General features: G+C 45.1%; 1 protein-coding gene across 1 annotated transcript; it reads right to left on the reverse strand.

Moving 5' to 3' along the window:
* Positions 1–19,627: 19,627 nt before the first annotated feature.
* Positions 19,628–20,260, reverse strand: LOC310702433 (regulator of microtubule dynamics protein 1-like; the record flags this gene model as incomplete). The annotated part of the gene is given in 2 exon segments (XM_083493908.1): positions 19,628–20,104; positions 20,108–20,260. Coding segments are annotated over 2 exon segments (630 nt in total).
* Between the last annotated feature and the right edge of the window lie 423 nt (positions 20,261–20,683).

Below are 20,683 nucleotides of genomic sequence, written 5' to 3' on the forward strand. Positions count from 1 at the left end.
AACGAGCAGCTTTAACATTATCTCATGGAACATAGCGGGTTGGGCTAACAAACTTGGGGACGAGCCATTTCGTGATTATATAATGGGTTTTGACATAATAATGCTGCAGGAAACTTGGGCAACTGATACTTAAATTTAAAATTCAAAGTAAGTCCATCATGTGACATATCATATTAAAGCCCATGAGGTTCTGAAGAGATTTGTGTTTTTAGTTTTGATATATGTCAATTCTGGGCTGAGCTTTTAAGGTTTTTGTGTAGTCCAGCAAGGCCAAAATTGTCAATTTTGAAAAATTTCAAATCCCCGTGACTCACAAAGGGGATGAGATTTTAAAAATAAATAAATTTAGATTTAAACTTAGTTTTGATCATTCAACAAATGTACAAAATATTAAGAAAATGGGATAATAATAATAATAATAATAATAATAATTGAGCTGCATTTCACCAGAAGACCCCAGAATTTAAAAAATACAATTTCTAAAATAAAATCAACCCTACCCAGAAGCCCAAACATATATTTTTTTTAATGGAGAAGAGTCCCTTTCTCTTTTTCCTTCTTTACAAATAAAACCTTCCTGTCATGTGCAGTTTGGTTATTAGGCCAGAATTAAAGTAGCCAATCTTCCCTCTGTGCAATTTAATGTATAATTTCCTTGTTGAGGAGGCTATTTAGAGCTTTAGTGTGTTAATTGTGGCAGAATGGACTAGAAACCCCCACTGAGAATCATGCCCCACTGTGCTTTGCAGTGTATAAACATGCGGGAAGGCAGGGGGGAAAGCAAAGGATGTCAGAAAACATTTACTTATTTCATGGGATTTTAATTTGTTATTTTACTTGCCCCCTGCGTTATTCTGCGCTTCTGCCACAGGTGTGAGGCACCAGGGCTCTTAAACCATGGAATGTGGCGCAAGGAAGCTGGTGACTAGGCACTAGGGGACCCCTGGGCAGAGGGAGCGATTTGCCTGATATTTGCTGTACTGCAGCGCCACCCCCGATAATGGCCACACAGGGGTACTGCCGTTCTTTGATGCCTCTGAACCAGTTGATCTGAGTAATGTGCTTGTGTTTTCCATTGCACAACAGCTCATCCTTGGGCGATCTGTTGCGCAACCATCTTTGGCCATTTCCCTTTGCATAACAATGTTCCATCAGTGCAAGTATTCCACTAAGTGACTTGAAACTAGCGCTGAAATTGGACTCAACCCCCAGTTCCCAGTTTAGGGAAGCTTTTAATGTTTAATAGATTATTGTATTTTAATATTCTGTTGGAAGCCACTCAGACAGAGTGGCTAGGGAAACCCAGCCAGATGGGCAGGGTACACACACACACACACACACACACACACACACACACACACACACATATATATAGTTTGGTGCTGTCCTTCCAACAGCAAGCAGAAAACAACTCAAATCTTGCACGAAAGGTCGGGATCATTAAACGTAGCCATTCGTCAAAATATGAAAGGCATCAAAACCACATACAGTAGTACCTCTGGTTACAAACTTAATTCGTTCTGGAGGTCTGTTCTTAACCTGAAACCGTTCTTAACCTGAGGTACCACTTTAAGCTAATGGGGGCCTCTGGCTGCCGCGCCGCCGGTGCATGATTTCTGTTCTCATTCTGGGGCAAAGTTCTTAACCCGAGGTACTACTTCTGGGTTAGCGGAGTCTGTAACCTGAAGTGTTTGTAACCCGAGGTGTTTGTAACCCAAGGTACCACTGTATATGTTAAAAACAGTAATGCAATAAATATAATCCACCCCTAGGATTTAATGCAATAAAAAGGGTCCTCCACTGGGTGACCCATGCCACTGCTGAGTAGGCAACAGAGAATCATCATTGTCATCCGTGAAATGCTGAGACTGATGTCGTTTATCAGCTATTTCCACCTGATCCCAACTACAGCTTCCAGGAGCAGCGCAATTTCAAATACAGTCGTACCTTGGCTCCTGAACACCTTGGGAGTCAAAGGTTCCAGCTCCTGAACGATCGGAAACCAGAAGTGAGTGTTCCAGTTTTTGAATGTTATTTTGGAAGCTGAATGTCTGACAGGGCTTCCACGGCTTCTGATTGGCTGCAGGAGCTTCCTGTAGCCAATCCGAAGCCGCGCTTTGGAAGTTGAACGTTTCTGAAGTCGAACGGACTTCTGGAACGGATTCTGTTCGACTTCCGAGGTATGACTGTAGTCCATCCAGGCTGAGCTGAGGTGAAAATTGCAGTACATCTCGTACTGAATTGCTGGGTATCCTAGACATAGGTAATGCAGGAAACTGCCTTATGCCAAGTGAGGTCATTGGCCCATATAGCTTAGCATTGTCTTCACTGACTGGCAGTGACTCCCTGGGGTTCCATGCAGGAGTTTCACCCCTACAAACTCTGTATATAGTTGTAATGGTTCTAGGGGTTGCTCGTGCGTAAATCGGCGCCACACCTGGCTGGGTTGCCTGAGTGAACCCTTTCTGTCTGGACAGCCACTCGCCCGTGGCTGTCTCAATCACTGGCAGAATCCGTCAGTGGGCGTTTCTTGAACTTCTTCCAGCAAAGAAGCTCTTTGACGCCTAGTCTCCACCTAGTCTCCCTGCGTGGAAGCCTTCTGCGCAGGGAGGGTGTGGGCAGCGGAGGACCCGTGCTCCGCCACCTCGCCAATTCCCCCATCTGCCCCCCTTTTCCACTGGTGCTACGCTGATTTCCTTCCCCAGAAGATGTGCTGCTTCTCTCCCTCCCGGGACGCTCTCCGGAATCCCTCTGGAGCCCTCCCTCTCCCTCTGGCTCCGATGGCAGTTCCCTGACAATAGTTTACCAAAAAAAAAAACCCCATTAACAGTAATAAACGACATTTCAACAATTTCTAATACATGAAATCTTAATTAATACATACAATGTCAAAAAAAAAATAACATGCTCAACTCAGTATCTCAAAACCAAACAGTCCAAATATTTCTGAAATATAGGCTGACCATAAGAAGATTCACAAAACAGAGATTGAAATCCAGGTATCTCGTTGTCGCAGTTCCATTGCAATCACACCAGCTCAAGTACACATATAGAGCGTTGTTCTCGTGTGTTTATTTCAGAAATATGTGGACTGTTTCGCTCTGAGATACTGAGCTGCACATGTTATTATTATTTCTACATTGTCTATATTAATTAAGATTTCATGTATTAGAGGTTGTTGAAATGGCGTACATTATTGTTTTGCTCTATAAGACTCACTTTTTCCCTCCTAAAAAGTAAGGGGAAATATGTGTGCGTCTTATGGAGCGAATGCAGGCTGCACAGCTATCCCAGAAGCCAGAACAGCAAGAGGGATCGCTGCTTTCACTGCGCAGCGATCCCTCTTGCTGTTCTGGCTTCTGAGATTCAGAATATTTTTTTTCTTGTTTTCCTCCTCCAAAAACTAGGTGTGTCTTGTGGTCTGGTGCGTCTTATAGAGCGAAAAATACGGTATATACGGAATTGTTAAGTTTGTGGTTTATCTCTCTGTTTCGCCCCTAGCTGGGATGCTGAGGATTGTGTTGAGATGTGAATAGATGCTAGGAGAGGATATATTTATTATCCTTCCTTCCTCACGTTTGTGAGTTCAGCAAAGTGCCATCCCTTTGCAGCTTAAAAGGAAGCTTAGATAGGCTAGTTTTAGCCTTTTGGTATAAATAATGCAGGAGGCTTTAAGGCAGACTGGATTTTCCTGGTTATCTCCCCCTTTTCTCCCCCTTAAAAGAATAATCACACAAGCAGTCTTGTAAAAGGTAAAAATAACATTTACTCACCCAGAATACTTGTTGAAGAGTAACAGATGCAGCAGCTTTGTTCAGGCAGGCTTAAAAGGGTAATTCAGTTATGAAGACATACAGTCATATCTCGGCTCCTGAACACCTTGGGAGTCAAACGTTCCAGCTCTGAACGATCGAAAACCAGGAGTGTTCCGGTTTTTGAATGTTCTTTTGGAAGCCTAATGTCCGACGGGACTCCTGCAGCTTCCGATTGGCTGCAGGAGCTTCCTGCAGCCAATCAGAAGCCACGCTTTGGAAGTCGAACATTTCGGAATTCGAACGGATTTCCGGAATGGATTCTGTTCGACTTCTGAGGTACAACTGTACTTAAGTCTTAAGAGGGTGTTCCCAGGCAGGTAGGAGTTGTAGGGCTTATTTTTCGGTGTGTGTTTTTTTTTAGGAAATTCAGCCAAAAAACAAAAACCACTTTTAATATGGGCTGCCATACGCCCAGGTTTTCATGGACATTTTAACTGGCTTTCAAAAATTCTGCCCTGAAGGACGAATCACAGCAATGTCCGGGAAATTCAGGACATACAGCAGCCCTACGCTACATTCTCCCCCTGTCAGGGCACAGTGGAAATGTCTCTCACAGAGTCCTCTCTCTCTTTTTTTTAATTTGCATTTTATTTATTTGTTAACATCCTTATACAGTGGTGCCTCGCAAGACGAAAAGAATCCGTTCTGTGATTCTCTTCGTCTAGCGGTTTTTTCGTCATGCGAAGCAAGCCCATTGACGGATTAGCGGATTAGCGCTATTAGCGCTATTAGCGGCTTATCGGATCAGCTGATAAGCAGCTTAGCGGCTTAGAAAAAAGGGGGGGAAACCCCGCAGGAACTCGCAAGACATTTTCGTCTTGCGAAGCAAGCCCATAGGAGATTCGTTTTGCGAAGCACCTCCAAAACGGAAAACTCTTTCGTCTAGCGAGTTTTCCGTCTTGCGAGGCATTCGTCTTGCGGGGCACCACTGTATTACATCAGTAAACGTTGTCATGTTACATTACAGTACTATAATATAATTTCCAACATATATACATAAATTATATACAAATTATATATACCTAGAAAGAAAATGAAACAAATAAAAAAGAACAAAGAGAAAAAACAAAAACAATCCCCCCCAAAATCATTTACATACCAACACACTAGACTTCCTGCCTTTCCCATTGTATATTCTTTTTTACAAATGAATGTACTCTTATTATTGTACATTTCTTTACATATTATCTAACAGATTCCTACATCAATATGTGCTCCTAGTCTTATTTCTCAACTCAGTCTCACTCCAGCGTCAATCAAATGCTAGCATAGATAGTGAACCTTTACTGTATTTTTGAACATATGTTTTATATCTATCCCACTTTTCCATAAATTTTTGTTTTGAATTGCCTCTCAGGGTATTTCTTAACTGCGACATTTCAACAAATTCTCGTAGCTTGTAATGCCAGTCCATTATTGTCGGGGCTTCTTGTTCCTTCCACCCTTCCCACAGAGTCCTCTCTAGCAACCTTACAGGTAAAGCTCTGCGAGCTTCAGCTCCTATCATGTGCCTGTCTAGCAAAATATGAATTGTTGGTTTGAGTGCACTTCAAATATCCTGCAGATTGAACCTAAGACCTTCTGCATGCAAAGCAGATGCTCTACCACTGCTCCCCAGCCCTTAATTAAATTGATGACCGTGGGCTATGCCTTCCACTACTGCTCCTCACAACTCTTCCTGCCACCCACCTCTGACCTTTTCTTGCTCTATATATTCTCAGGTCCTGCCCTCGGTGTGTATTGCTGTTCATCTCCATTACTTCAACCTTTGCAACAACCACAAATCAAATTATTTGAAACCTGAGTCTCGAGAGCTGAATAAATTACACACGGTAAATCCATTTACGCTTGGCTCGTGTTCCATAATATTTTCTGTATGCAAAAGGCGGGTTTCCTGGAATCAGGAACTTGAGGTGGGAGTGCAGATTGTACGAGCTCTGTGTAATTAACCTTATTTATCAACGAAATACCCAAGTCCCTGTTCTAGGCCATTTGCCAAACAGCAATTTGTAGACTCGGGAAAGCCTGTCTCACGAAGGTGGCTGCCTCTTGGTAGAGATGTGAATAGATGCTAGGAGATGGCCAGGCAAATCTCTCTCATACCCTCCAAGATTTCCCCGATGAAAATAGGGACATCCCATCCCACAATGATAATTTTTATTATTTATACCCCACACACCTTACTGGGTTGCCCCAACCACTCTGGGCAGCTTCCAACATATGTAGAAAACATAATATAACATTAAACATTTTAAAAAAATCTTCCCTATACAGGATTGCCTTCAGAGGGCTTGGTGGTCAGATAACTCAATACCTTCCAATATTTCTCCAATGAAAATAGGGACACCTACCATAACCTCCAACATTTCTCCAATGAAAATAAGGACATCTGAAGGAAAAGCAGGACATTCCAGGGTCAAATCAGAAACCGGGATGGCTTCTCTAAATAATAATAACATAATAATAATTTATTATTTATACCCAGCCACTCTGGGCGGCCTCCAATCAAATATCAGAAACAATACAGCATCAGATATTAAAAACGTCCCTAAACAGGGCCGCCTTCAGATGTCTTTTAAAAGTAAAGTTGTTTATTGCCTTGACATCTGCTGGGAGGGCATTCCATAGGGCAGGTGCCACCACCGAGAAGGCCCTCTGCCTGGTTCCCTGTAACCTCACTTCTTGCAGCGAGGGAACCACCAGGAGGCCCTCGGTGCTGGATCAGGGATGACTCTGGAAAATAGGGACACACGGAGGGTCTGCTTTCTCCTCCCATAGGGGAGACTGGGAGATGGAGACTGGGCCAGGGGAGACTGGGAGATGGAGGCATGGTGCCTTCTCAATCCAGTCCATAGCTGTTCTCCTATGTTAAGTTCAGAAGCACTTTTTATTGGACCTTTTTTACTATTGGCCTCCTGCTTGAATGGCTTTAAATCAAGATTGGGCAAATTCATGGAGGAGAAGGCTAAAAATGGCTACTGTATCCCTTCACTGTTGGAGACTGTATGCTTCTTGAATACCAGCTGCTGGGAATGACTAGTGAGGAGAGCATCCTTGCATTCAAGTCCCACTTGCATCCCTCAGGCATCTGGTCGGAAACACAGGAAGGAAAGACACAAGTTTACACTTCAGGGTCCAGTTTTCTGAATATTTGCATTGTGCCTCAGCAGTAGACAGGGGTGATAGGATCTGTCGGTTTCGGTTCACTCTATTCGTCATTGTTCCATTCCTAAATTCAGTTCCCCACATTTCTGCAGCGATTTGCATTTTTTAAAAAAAAAATCCACAGAAATTCTTCAGCATTTTAGTAAATTTACCCCCAATAAGCACACTTTTGACTTATCTACACATTTTCCACATTTTCTCCTAACAATGCATTCTGGTATGTTATTTTCCCCCAATATCTTCATATTTATGCACACTTTAATGTATACTAGATTCAGGTAGGTAGCCGTGTTGGTCTGACACAGTTGAAATAAATTAAAAAATTGTCCAGTAGCACCTTAGAGACAAGCTAAGTAGTTCTGAGTATAAGTTTTCGTGTCCATGCACACTTCTTCAGATACCTGGAGAAGTGTCTGTAGACGTGGTATCTGAAGAAGTCTGCATGCACACAAAAGTTTACCTCAGAACTACTTAGCTGGTCTCTAAGGTTCTACCGGAACATTTATGTATTTATTTATTTATTAATTTAAATGTACTGTAATTGTGGGATGCGGGTGGTGCTGTGGGTTAAACCACAGAGCCTAGGACTTGCCGATCAGAAGGTCGGCGGTTCGAATCCCTGCGACGGGGTGAGCTTCCGTTGCTTGGTCCCTGCTCCTGCCAGTTCGAAAGCATGTCAAAGTGCAAGTAGATAAATAGGAATGGCTCTGGAAGGGAAGGTAAACAGCGTTTCTGTGCACTGCTCTGGTTTGCCAGAAGCGGCTTAGTCATGCTGGCCACATGACCTGGAAGCTGTACGCCGGCTCCCTCGGCCAATAAAGCGAGATGAGTGCCACAACCCCAGAGTCAGCCACGACTGGACCTAATGGTCAGGGATCCCTTTACCTTACCTTTATACATTTTTGTAAACATGTCGTTGGAGAACTGCGTGGCAAAATCCAGACGGGTGAGAATTTTGAAGGATGGTTGCATCTACGCATGCAGAAGGTCAAAGATTCAATCCCTGACATCTCCAGGTAATAATAATAATAATAATAATAATAATAATAATAATAATAATAATTTATTCCACACATCTGGCTGGATTTCCCCAGCCACTCTTCCAGCACGTATAAAACATAATGAAATGTCAAATATTAATAACTTCCTGATACGGGTCTGGAAAAGATTTCCTGCCTGGAATTCCAGAGAATTTCTGTGTGTCAGAGTAGGCAACATTTTGCTATACAGTGGTATCTTAGGTTAAGATCTTAATTCATTCTGGAGGTCTGTTCTTAACCTGAAACTGTTCTTAACCTGAGGTACCACTTTAGCTAATGGGGCCTCCCGCTGCCGCTGCACGATTTCTGTTCTCATCCTGAAGCAAAGTTCTTAACCCGAGGTACTATTTCTGGATTAGCGGAGTCTGTAACCTGAAGGACCAATGTATTGGTCCACTGTATGGACCAATGGCCTGACTTGATATCACGCAGCTCCTTAGGCTCCCATTTCTTGAGCATTTCATCTTCTCTGAAATCGACCCTGCAAGAACGGCACTCTCTACTACAGAACCACTATAGCTGTTTTTTTTTAAAAAAGAAGAAGAAAGAAATGGCTTTCTTCTTCTCTGACCCATAGGGAGAGAAGGAGAGAGCGAGCGGGGCGGGGGGAGGGGGAAGGCAGCGCTTTCCTGGCATCGCTGTGCAACGAAGCTCATTATATGTTGTCCTATTTATAACTCGCCCATCTCCCTAACAAGCAAACTCTTCAGAGGCAAAACAATATATATAAAAAGAGTGTGTGATTTGAATGCAAGTGTGCATCACAGTTTGATATTGCTATTCCGACAACGATTTATAACAAAAGCGACGCAGCGTGGATCAAGCAGCGGCAAGGGACATTATGCAGCGAAGAAAATGGAACATGTTAACTTTCCGTATTTCCGAAAAGGGCGCTTGTGTTGGGTGTCTCTCCCCCCCCCCCCCGCCGCCCTCACCACTTTAAGCTGCTTTTCAAACACAATGGAAGAGAGCTTGGTGCGTTTAGCAAACCAACCAGCCAGCTGTTTTTCTTTTTCCAAATAATTCTATATAATGCCCATCTTATCTTGTGGCACAGGCGTGTTATCAGGGGCAAACGAAATGCGACATTATTTATTTACTTCCTTACTTATTGGAATTACAGTGGTACCTCGGGTTAAGTACTTAATTTGTTGAAACTGTTCTTAACCTGAAGCACCACTTTAGCTAATGGGGCCTCCCGCTGCCGCTGCCCGACCGGAGCTTGATTTCTGTTCTTATACTGAAGCAAAGTTCTTAACCTGAAGCACTATTTCTGGGTTAGCAGTGTGTTTAACCTGAAGCCTATGTAACCTGAAGCGTATGTAACCCGAGGTACCACTGTATGTCTACTGCCTTTTCCTCAAGGAGTTTGAGGTGGTGTACATGGCTCTCCTCCTCATAGAATTGTAGAGTTTGGAAGGGACCCTTAGAGCATCTAGTCTACCCCCTGTTATGCAGGAATATGCAGGTCTGATCTTCTTGCAGTCCATGGGACTCTCAAGAGTCTCCTCCAGCACCATAATTCAAAAACATCAATTCTTTAGCAATCAGCCTTCTTTATGGTCCAGCTCTCACTTCCATACATCACTACTGGGAAAACCATAGCTTTAACTATACAGACCTTAATCTGCCCTTACTATTGCTGTTTTCTTGCCTCCACACCCAGATCAAGATTTAAGGCTGCCATGGAGGCACAGAGAGAAATCCCTTCTCCCCCAGTGCCCTTGTCTCGATCCAGATCAGGCCCCAACCAAACTACAATTCGCAGGATTCTTTTGGAGAAGTGATGACCTATTGGTATAAAATTAATATTCATTGGTGGGCCAAAGAGAGTGTAACAAGACTGATTCAGCCAGCCTTCTACAAAACATGCTAATGGGATGCTGTTCTAGAGCACTGGACCAGTATAAGTTATATACTTAGTTTTCACATTTATTTTGTAACATGTAGACTTTTGCAAGGACCGAATATGCGAAATGTATTGCGATGGATTAAGTAATTGATTTAGACAGAATTACAGCATTAAAACAAACCAAGATTGCAATCCTATGCACTCTTCCTTGTCAGAAAGCCACATTAAACGCACTGGGACACACCGCAGAGATAACATGCACAGGACTGTATTTTTTCTAAGTATCTTTTCTAATGCTTTGGAAGATTTAACATTCCACATAAAAATTGTCAACATTTTTGCCAGATTACTTGAACTTCTGCTTGGCCTATTACAAAATAATGCAAAATCACCTGGGCAACATGTTCTTTTTTTAAGAATAGTAATTCCCACCACCATCCCCACCACACAACATAAGAGAAAGACAATATTTCAAGATCCCTACATGTTTCCTAGCACAGGTTTACGATCAGCCTCATAAAGACAGCCCAACTTTGCTCTAGAACTGTTTTCTTTTTTACCACCTTCATAAATCTCCAGTCAAGGCATGGTTCCAACTTGTTACGATTCTGCATGACCTCTCAAGCCTGGAACTGAATTTCATGTTGCAGTCTCACTAGTGTCTGACGCGAGTAATGATAATAAAAGCTGGGAAGTAGAGACTCTCCTCCCTGCAAGAGAGGGGAGTGGTTGTGGCCGGGAGCCGGACTCCGCCTCAAGCAGGGGGCGTTTGCCCCCTGCCTCCCACTCACCTGGCTGGCGCCCACGTCCACGGCCAGGCACCCAACCAGGTGCCTTCAAGGGGGTATGTACAGCAGCCTAAATTGCTGCGGCACCAGCCTCCCAGCCCTCACTTTTCGTTGTCCCATCGTGAGTCACCCACCCTCCACTCCCTTAGAACAGGGTTTCAGTTTTCTTTTGGCCTTGCTATGGACCTTAGGTTGGTCTCCCTGGTTGTCCGGGGGGCCTGGTAGGAATTTTCCCATTTGGCATTAGGCTTTTTGGTTTTTTCGCCTACCTCGTAGCAATCGTCACAACTTTCGTGGTACTGGTGGGTAGGTTAGGCATTGGAATAATGTGTTGTGGTGTGTCGAAGGGCTAGGTGTGGCCATCGCCCACGCCTTCAATTTTTGGGTATTCCGTTAAAGGAATCCGGCGGTCGTGTATTCTGTCCGATGCCTGCGTGGCGGGAGGCCATGGCACGACCCTTGGTGACATCAGGGGAGAGCTTATAGTTGGATTAGCATCAACAGGCTCCACCTACTGGTGAATAAACCCCCCTGTTTTAGACTCACCCCTCTCTGAGGGGGTGGAGTCAGCTGATGTAATCCAATGCCTAAGCCAATACCTTTTCACTTGCTGTAATCAATAAAGTTGTGGCCTTTTCTTGCCCATTAACCTTATATCACATGTCCTTGTGTTTCATTCCACTGCGCGGGGATCGGGTCCTCGAACCACAATACAGAGCTATAGGCTTAGCAGACTTTGAGCAGGCTATCTCTTGCACTCATGGGTATAGCAAGTGGTCCAAGACCAACTGAAAGCAAGCAGGTTTGGTCCTTATCTCTTCCTTGGATAGCAAGATCAGGAAGAGTCCCATGAAAGAGCAGGATATACATTGAAAAAATGGGGTGTCTTGCATGCTTGAATAGGAAAACCACTTTCCCTATTTCCAGAACTCCATCCAAACACAATGTTTTTCAGTGGGCACAATATTTTTCATATCTTCTTGCGACAAGACATCAAACACTGAGCGGTCAAGTAGTAAGAAGATGCATGTGCATAAGTCAATGTGTCCAGTGGAGGCACAGAGATTAGACACATGGTATATATATATATATATATATATATATATATATATATTCAGATTAAAAATTTGCAATCACATATACAACATACAACATAAAAACAAGATTCCAAAGAATCTACTGGACTTCCCTTCTCCCCTTTGTGGGTTAATCATTTCCTCCTGCATCTTTTATAATAATCCAAATCTTTTATAATAATCCAAATCTTTTACTTCTCCAATGTGTGCAAAATTCGCCATTAAACTACAAGTATTATCCCAATCCTACGAATGATTTTAACTGTTTACAATGGTTTTTAAGATAAATTATAAATTTCCCCCATTCCTTCTTAAAATTTTGGTCATCCTGATTTCTGATTCTTCCGGTCATTTTAGTCATTTCGGCATCATCCATCAACTTGATCTGCCATTCTTCTCTGGTAGGGACTTTATCTTCTTTCCACCTCTGGGCCAATAACATCTGCACAGCCATGGTTGCATCCATAAATAGTCTTTTCTGCTCCCTTGGGGTTTTGGCACCTAGACACATGGTCCTGACATTTACATAGGAGGCAGCTATACACTGAGTCAGGTCCATCTACGCTGAATGGCAGCGGCCCTCAAGGATTTCTGGCAGAGGTCTCTGCCTTACCTATCTGGAGATGCTGGGGATTGAACCCGGAATCTTCTACATGCAAAGCAGATGCTCTGCCACTGAGCTATGGCCTCCTCTCAACTTCTGGACTTGGCGGTGCTTCTCAGACTCTTTGCAAAAAGGCTGTGATACAAAACTAAAAATGTATAATCTCCTGTTATATGGGGAAATGCTGGATAGAATGGTAAAGTCAGCACAAATAAAGTGGGCTCAGGATTTAGGTCATAATATACAACTGGAATATGGGACGCAGGTGGCGCTGTGGGTTAAACTGTTGCTCGGTCCCAGCTCCTGCCCTCCTAGCAGTTCGAAAGCACCTCAAAGTGCAAGTAGATAAATAGGTACCACCTGGAAGATTGGGGAAAGATGTGGAAGGTGAATTTAAAATTTACAGATTGTATCTTATTGAAAGAGAATTCTATGAAAATGATGTATAGATGATATATTACGCCAGAGAAAGTGGCAAAAATGTATAAAAAGAGATCTAAAAGCTGCTAGAAATGTAAAGACAAAGATGGTACATTTTATCATATGTGGTGGGAATGCAAAAGGGTTAGAAATTATTGGGAAATGATATATAGTGAATTGAAAAAAATGTTTTAATAGACTTTTGTTAATAAGCCAGAAATTTTAGATCAAGATTTAAGAAAAGAAAATTGGAAATTATTTATGTATGCAACAACAGCAGCAAGAATTATATTAGCACAAGCTTGGAAGACAGAAGAAATACCAACGAAAGAACAATGGCCAGGGAAACTTATGGAATATGCAGAACTGTCAAAATTAACAGATAAATTACATGAAAAGGATAACAAAGACTTTAAAAGAGAATGGGAACTATTTACAACATATAAGAAGAAACAACATAAAGAATTGGACTCAGTGGCAGGGTTTGAATAAACAAACACAATTGTATATAACAAAAAGTAAGATTATATGTATTAGGAAAATTTTGGGAAACAACACGCAGGGTGAATAATATGGAAATAAAACAAAATGGGAATACGAGGGAGGTCCAGGGGTGGAGGGGAGGAAATATGGAAAATTGTTAGAGAAATATTTTTAGAGGATGTATACATGGAAACACACACACACACACACACACACACACACACACACACACACACACACATATATATATGGCTGCTTTAAATGCAAGCTCCCTCAGGTGTATCCTTTTCATTTATTAATTAACAGAGAAATGAATAGCCCGGAGTGAGCTACAACAATCATTTAAAAACACCATAAGTGATAAGATCAAGCAATATTACAGAAAAACTCAATGCATTCACAAAATCAGCACACTGATGAGGGCAGCCCACTTAAATGTGGCCACATGTGCAGGGCTGTGTGCAGCAGTTGTGCTTAAAAAAGGTGTCAGAATTCAGCCCCAAGACAGCCCAAAGTCTGCACTGGAAGGGCAGTAGGGAAAACTGGATTCCTGAGTCTTTGATGCGCTATGCAAATTAAGGATAAGGTAAAGGGGACCCCTAACTATTAGGTCCAGTCGTGACTGACTCTGGGGTTACGGCGCTCATCTCGCTTTATTGGCCAAGGGAGCCGGCGTACAGCTTCCGGGTCATGTGGCCAGAGCAGCACACGGAAACGCCGTTTACCTTCCTGCTGGAGTGGTACCCATTCATCTACTTGCACTTTGACGTGCTTTCAAACTGCTAGGTTGGCAGGAGCTGGGACCGAGCAACAGGAGCTCACCCCGTCGCGGGGATTCAAACTGCCGACCTTCTGATCGGCAAGTCTGTGGTTTAACCCAAAGCGCAATTTTGAGCTGCATCGCTTCTTCTCCTTCCACAAGTCATGGGGGAGAGCAGAGTCACACAAGCACAGGAACTTCAAAACCCTGTGCAGCCGGCATCATCTACATATTTTTTCAAGCTGACCTCAACCATAGGGACTAGAAACTTCCTTTATTCTGTTTAAGTGAAGTGGAAGTTTCTCAAGACACTGAGCTCTCTTCCCAGTTTCAAATTCATTTGTGCTAAATCGTGGAGCAGACACGCTCCTGGACCGGCCCTGATTATTTTCTACTGCAAGACATCTAAGTTTACATGCTGACAATAAAAGGAAACATCCCTGGAGCAATTAAAAATCGCCAACCAATGGAAAAATAAATAAATCATTCAAGGTGGCGCTGTGGCTTATTTCGAGCAGGCTGTCCTGCACACACACACACACACACACACACACTCCTTCCAGCCATCTCAAAAAGTTATGTCTCTTTCCCCCGCTTCTCTATTAAAGGTGCATGTTTGGTTGCTATAGTGATTATTTCCCACTTCGAAACATTATTGTGCTTAATAGCCGCTTTAGGCAAAGGGAGGCAAAACAGAAAATCATGACTTGGCCGTCTCGCAAATGGTCAGCCTCTGTGATCTCTCATTTCTGAGCAACTTTTAAGTGTCTCTGGCAGTGATTCCTACATTCTCCAAAATGTCGTGTGCTGTCATTACGCCCCGAGAGCCTGAATGGTACACAGCAGGGCATCCGCTGCAGCAGAGGTGGAGTTCCGTGTAACAGAAATCACCATTAAGGTAAACTCATTTGTTGGGCTGTCTCCCCTACTCTCTCTCCGGCATACAATCAGCTTCTGAAATCGTGCCCTCCACCTTGTTGACCAAAGGAGCTTCAAGGCTAACAACAAAATAAAAGGGGGGGGGGACAAGACCCCTCCCCGGGGAGTTAGATTTAAAGGTACTTTAGCCAAATCATGGCCCCATAGCCTTCCAAAAGCAGTGGCGAGGAAGGCCACTGCAAGAGCTAAGTGAGGCAGGCTCAAGATATTTTGCCGCCCGAGGCAGAGCAATAAACTGTGCACTCTCCTCGCAAGTCCTCAAGGGAGCTCAACTAGTTTTTTTGCACCTGAGGGAGAAAATCCCCCTCCCTGGGAGTAAAAATACAGTAATAAAGTTGCATTTATTGTTTGGCACGTTTGACAAATTTAATAATAATAATAATAATAATAATAATAATAATAATAATAATAATAATAAATTTTATTTATATCCCGCCCTCCCTAGCCGAAGCTGGGCTCAGGGCGGCTAACAACAATCAAAATAATCCAACATTCTAAAAACATTCATTATACAATTAATTAAAATCAAATTGATGGCAACCATTAAGCAAAATTCTGTGCAGATTGCCAGAGGAGGGGGTCAGGCTGCGCCCTGACCAAAGGCCTGGTGGAACAGCTCTGTCTTGCAGGCCCTGCAGAAAGATGTCAGGTCCCGCAGGGCCCTAGTCTGTTGTGACAGAGTGTTCCACCAGATTGGAGCCGCAGCCGAGAAAGCCCTGGCTCTAGTTGAGGCCAGCCTAACCTCTCTGTGGCCTGGGACCTTCAGGATGTTTTTATGTGCAGACCATAAATTTCTCTGTGGGACATACCAGGAGAGGCGGTCCCGTAGGTACGAGGGTCCTAGGCCGTATAGGTCTTTAAAAGCACCTTAAACCTGATCCTGTACTCCACCGGGAGCCAGTGCAGCTGGTATAGTACCAGATGAATATGATCTCGCAGCGAAGACCCCATAAGGAGTCTCGCCACGGCATTCTGCACCCGCTGGAGTTTCTGGGTCAGTCTCAAGGGCAGCCCCACGTAGAGCGAGTTACAATAATCCAGTCTGGAGGTGACCGTCGCGTGGATCACAGTGGCTAGGTCAGGGCGAGAGAGATAAGGAGACAACTGCTTAGCTTGGCGGAGATGAAAAAATGCCACCTTTGTTATAGCTGTAATCTGCGCCTCCATAGAGAGGGAGGTATCGAAGATTACACCCAAACTCTTAACGGACGGTGCTGGCACTAATTGCACCCCCGCAAGAGATGGGAGTTGCCCCCTCAATCCCATGTCGCCCCGTCCCAGCCAGAGGACCTCTGTCTTCGAAGGATTTAACTTCAATCGGCTCCCACGTAACCATCCAGCCACAGCTTCCAGACATCTGGTCAGTGTGTCTGGGGCCGAGTCAGGATGGCCATCCATCAACAGATAGACTTGGGTGTCATCGGCATACTGATGGCAACCCAGCCCAAAACTCCGGACAAGCTGGGCGAGGGGGCGCATAAAGATGTTAAAAAGCATCGGGGAGAGAATCGCACCCTGAGGCACTCCACACACCAAGGAGTGGTGCGATGACAATTCCCCCCAAGCGCCACCCTCTGTCCCCGACCAGAGAGAAACGAGTGCAGCCATTGAAGGACTGTGCCCTGGATCCCCACGTCGGCAAGGCGGTGGTCCAGGAGTTCATGATCGACCATGTTGAAGGCTGCTGACAGGTCTAGAAGAATCAACAGCCCCGACCCGCCTCGATCCAGCTGCCTGCGGAGATCATCTGTTAGGGCGACCAGAGCCGTCTCGGTCCCATGACCAGCGCGGAAGCCGGACTGGAATGGATCGAGAGCCGATGTTTCATCCAGAAACCTACCAAGCTGTTCAGCAACCGCTCTCTCAATCACCTTACCCAGGAATGGAAGATTCGAAACCGGGTGGTAATTGGATAGATCTAAGGGATCTAATGATGTTTTCTTTAAGAGCAGACACACCACAGCCTCCTTCAGTTCCCCTGGGAATATCCCGGTGCCAAGGGACAAATTGATGATATCACCCAGGGGTGCCCGCACCTCGTCTGGACACGCTCTAATCAGCCAAGATGGGCACGGGTCAAGAGGACAGGTGGTGGGCTTTTCAGCTCGGAGGAGTCTGTCCACATCGGCTGGGGATAGCCGGTCAAAGTGGTCCAATACTGGACCCGAGGACAGTCGAGGGGCCTCCAGTTCCTTTATTGTATCCAAATTGGCAGGGAGGTCATGGCGGAGCAACAGGACCTTCTCCGCAAAAAAGTTCGCAAATGCCTCACAGCTGTGTGTCAAATTGTTATTTAAATTTGGCTGTCCTTCAAGGGACGTTAAAGACCTAATTATACTAAATAATTGCGCCGGGCGAGAGCTAGTGGAGGCAATGGAGGCCGAGAAGTAGGACTTCTTAGCGTCCTTCACTGCCATCTCGTAGGTTTTCATAAAAACCCTATAAGATGTTCTTAAGGCTCCGTCACGGGCACCCCACCATACTCACTCTAGCCGTCTGAGGTCCCGCATCATTTCCCGAAGCTCCTCGGTACACCAGGGAGCCCGGTTTCTGCGGGGTCGCAGAGGGCGCCTAGGTGCGATCTCATCAATGGCTGCTAGGAGCTGGATATTCCAGCCCTCAACAAGCTCAGTTAATGAGTCGCCAGGGGGAGCAAGGTCCCACAAGGCCTGACGGAATCTATCAGGGTCCATCATTTTCTGCTGGCGAGCCCAAATTGGCTCGCCACCTAAGCAGGGTGGGGGTGGAAAATCAATCCTGGCTTTCAGCGCGTAGTGATCAGACTATGGCACCTTCATCAAAGGATACATGATCACATCTATACCGACGCCAAAGATCAAATCCAGCGTGTGGCCTGCTTGATGTGTGGGGCCCGAAACAAACTGGGAGAGCCCTAGTGTCACCATGGAAGACACCAGGTCCAGAGCCTGTGAGGAGGGAGTGGCATCAGCATGGATGTTGAAGTCCCCTAATACCAATAGGTTAGGGAACTCCAAGGCCCAACTGGCCACCGCCTCTGCTGGTGCGCTAGGTGGCCGGTACACCAGCCAGACAGCCAAGCTCACCTCGGAGCCCCACACTAGGCCAACACATTCAATGCCGGGGATCGATGGCAATGGTAGAGCCCTGAAAGAACAATCTTCCCAGATTAATAATGCCACCCCTCCCCCCCCGGCCCACAGTCCGCGACTGGTGGAGGACGGAGAAACCTGGGGGCGCCATCTCTCGTAAGGTAACTGTTGCCCCTTCGCGCACCCAGGTCTCCGTCACACAAGCCAGGTCGACCCCCTGCAAGGTAAAGAAATCTCACAGGGTGGCGGTTTAGTTGCCTATAGACCTGGCATTGCACAACACCAGTGACGGAGGTGAGTAATCCTTGCTCACCCTACCCTCGTCCCTCGGGATGAGGTGCAGATTGGAAGGGGTACGAGCATATCCGTCTCTCGATCCCCTTCGCCTATGACATCTGCCCCCACCGCCATACCTCTCTCGCCCCACTACGGTAGCAATCCCATGCCTCATACCAACCTCCATTTACAAAATAGAAAAACAGATCAAACCAAAAACAATTGTACCAAACAAAACAAATCCCCATCCCACTCAATATTCAACCCCAAACCAAAATAAACGGAACAAAATAAAAACACATCAATAAAAACCACCGTTCACGGTGGTACAACAAAGTAAAAGGTAGAAACCCCTTTAAAACACTTTAAAATATATAGAAACATTTTTAACATTTGCTGCAGCAACACCAGTGTCCTTAAAACTGTAGCGGTGGCGGGTGTGGGCCCCGCCCCCAGGGCCTGGTGGAATGGGCCTACAGGAGGGAGCGGCCTTCCTCAACACCCACGGTGCAGCAGCAGCAGCGATGTCCCAGTGATTGGGGGGGCATCCATGGTACTCACTCAAAAGCCACAATACAGTGGTGCCCCGCAAGACGAATGCCTCGCAAGACGGAAAACCCGCTAGACGAAAGGGTTTTCCATTTTTTAGCTGCTTCGCAAGACGATTTTCCCTATGGGCTTGCTTTGCAAGACGAAAACGTCTTGCAAGTGTTCCAATTTTTTCCCGCTCCCCCCCTTTTTCTAAGCCGCTAAGCCGCTAATAGCCTTTTAGCCATTAATCCACTAATCCTTTAATAGCCGCTAAGCCTTTAATAGCCGCTAAACCGCTAATAGCGCTAATCCGCTAAGCCGCTAATAGGGTTGCTTCGCAAGACGAAAAAACCGCTAGACGAAGAGACTCGCGGAACGGATTAATTTCATCTTGCGAGGCACCACTGTATGTCCATGGGTCTTAAAAGATGGACAGGCCCAACATTATTACAGTGGTGCCTCGCAAGACGAAAAGAATCCGTTCCGCGAGTCTCTTCATCTTGCGGTTTTTTCGTCTTGCAAAGCAAGCCCATTAGCGGCTTAGCGTATTAGCGGCTTAGCGGGCTTAGCGGATCAGCTGATAAGCGGTTTAGCGGCTTAGCGGATCAGCTGATAAGCGGCTTAGCGGCTTGGGAAAAAGGGGGGGAGGGAAAAAACCCTGCAGGAACTCGCAAGACATTTTCGTCTTGCGAAGCAAGCCTATAGGAAATTCGTTTTGTGAAGCACCTCCAAAACGGAAAACCCTTTCGTCTACCGGGTTTTCCGTCTTGCGAGGCATTCGTCTTGCGGGGCACCACTGTACTTCTATTAGGATTTTTTAAAGTTGGTGTTGGGGCTTTGCTTATCCTCCTCTGTGTGTGACAGCCGTTCTTTTGCCTCTGATAACCACAAAAGGGCCATTTTTCTGTTGTTCAACTTCATGTATGTCTTTCCCAAGAAGAGTAAGTTCTTACTATAGAAATTTGGCTCAACATCTTCAGCCTTCTGGAAGTAACGTAAAGCCTCTTCATAGGTGGAGCTGGGTGGCGTTGAGAATAAAGCTGCAGCTATTTTGCTCTGATACCATGGCATGTCGGCAAACGTATAACACCAAATGCCCATAAGATGAAGTGATGTAGCATCCTTTGGATTCAGTTCTATCGCTTTCTGGAAGTGTTCTTTGATAACAAAAGCATTGGGAATTTTTTTCTTTATTCCTTCATAATCTCCCACATCACTGAGGCAGATTGCATACCACTTGTGCACGCTGAAACATGATTTCTCTTTCTCAAGTGCTTTCGTGGCCTAAGCAAGGGCCTCATAGATCAGCTGCTTCTTTTTCTCTGCCGAAGTTTGACTAAGCTGAGCCACGTCCCGTGATGCGCGTGCCAGGCGCCACAACACTTGTGCATTCTCACTTATTGTTACGAGGTTGTGCTTGGTGGGTTTTTTCTCTCTCATGAAAAATTTCTCAATTGACCTTCAACCTCTACAACTGCCTACACTTCCTGATATGAAAAAGCCCTGAGCTGTTTTGTCTCTATCATTACAGCAGCTTCTTGCACATTCATGACTGGTAAGGTTTAGCCTGAGATAGTTACCTCACTCTGCTTAATGGTAAGGTCTATGCTGGGCAGATTTCCTTTGCCTTCGCCACCTTCCCTCCCAGACCCTCAAAGTGTCCCCATTTTCCAGGGACGTCCTTGATTTGCGGTTTCTGATTTGATCCCAGAATGTCCCACCTTTCCTTAGGACGTCCCTATTTTCATCAGAGAAATGTTGGAGGGTATGCATTTAAATCCCTCTTATACCACTTTGAAGGCCATAGCTTCTCTCAAAGAATCTTGGGAGCTGTAGTTTGCTGTGGGTACTGAGAATTGTTAT

This window comes from Podarcis liolepis, assembly GCF_965112155.1.
Source record: "Podarcis liolepis genome assembly, chromosome: 3".
NCBI classification, from domain to species: Eukaryota; Metazoa; Chordata; class Lepidosauria; order Squamata; family Lacertidae; genus Podarcis; species Podarcis liolepis.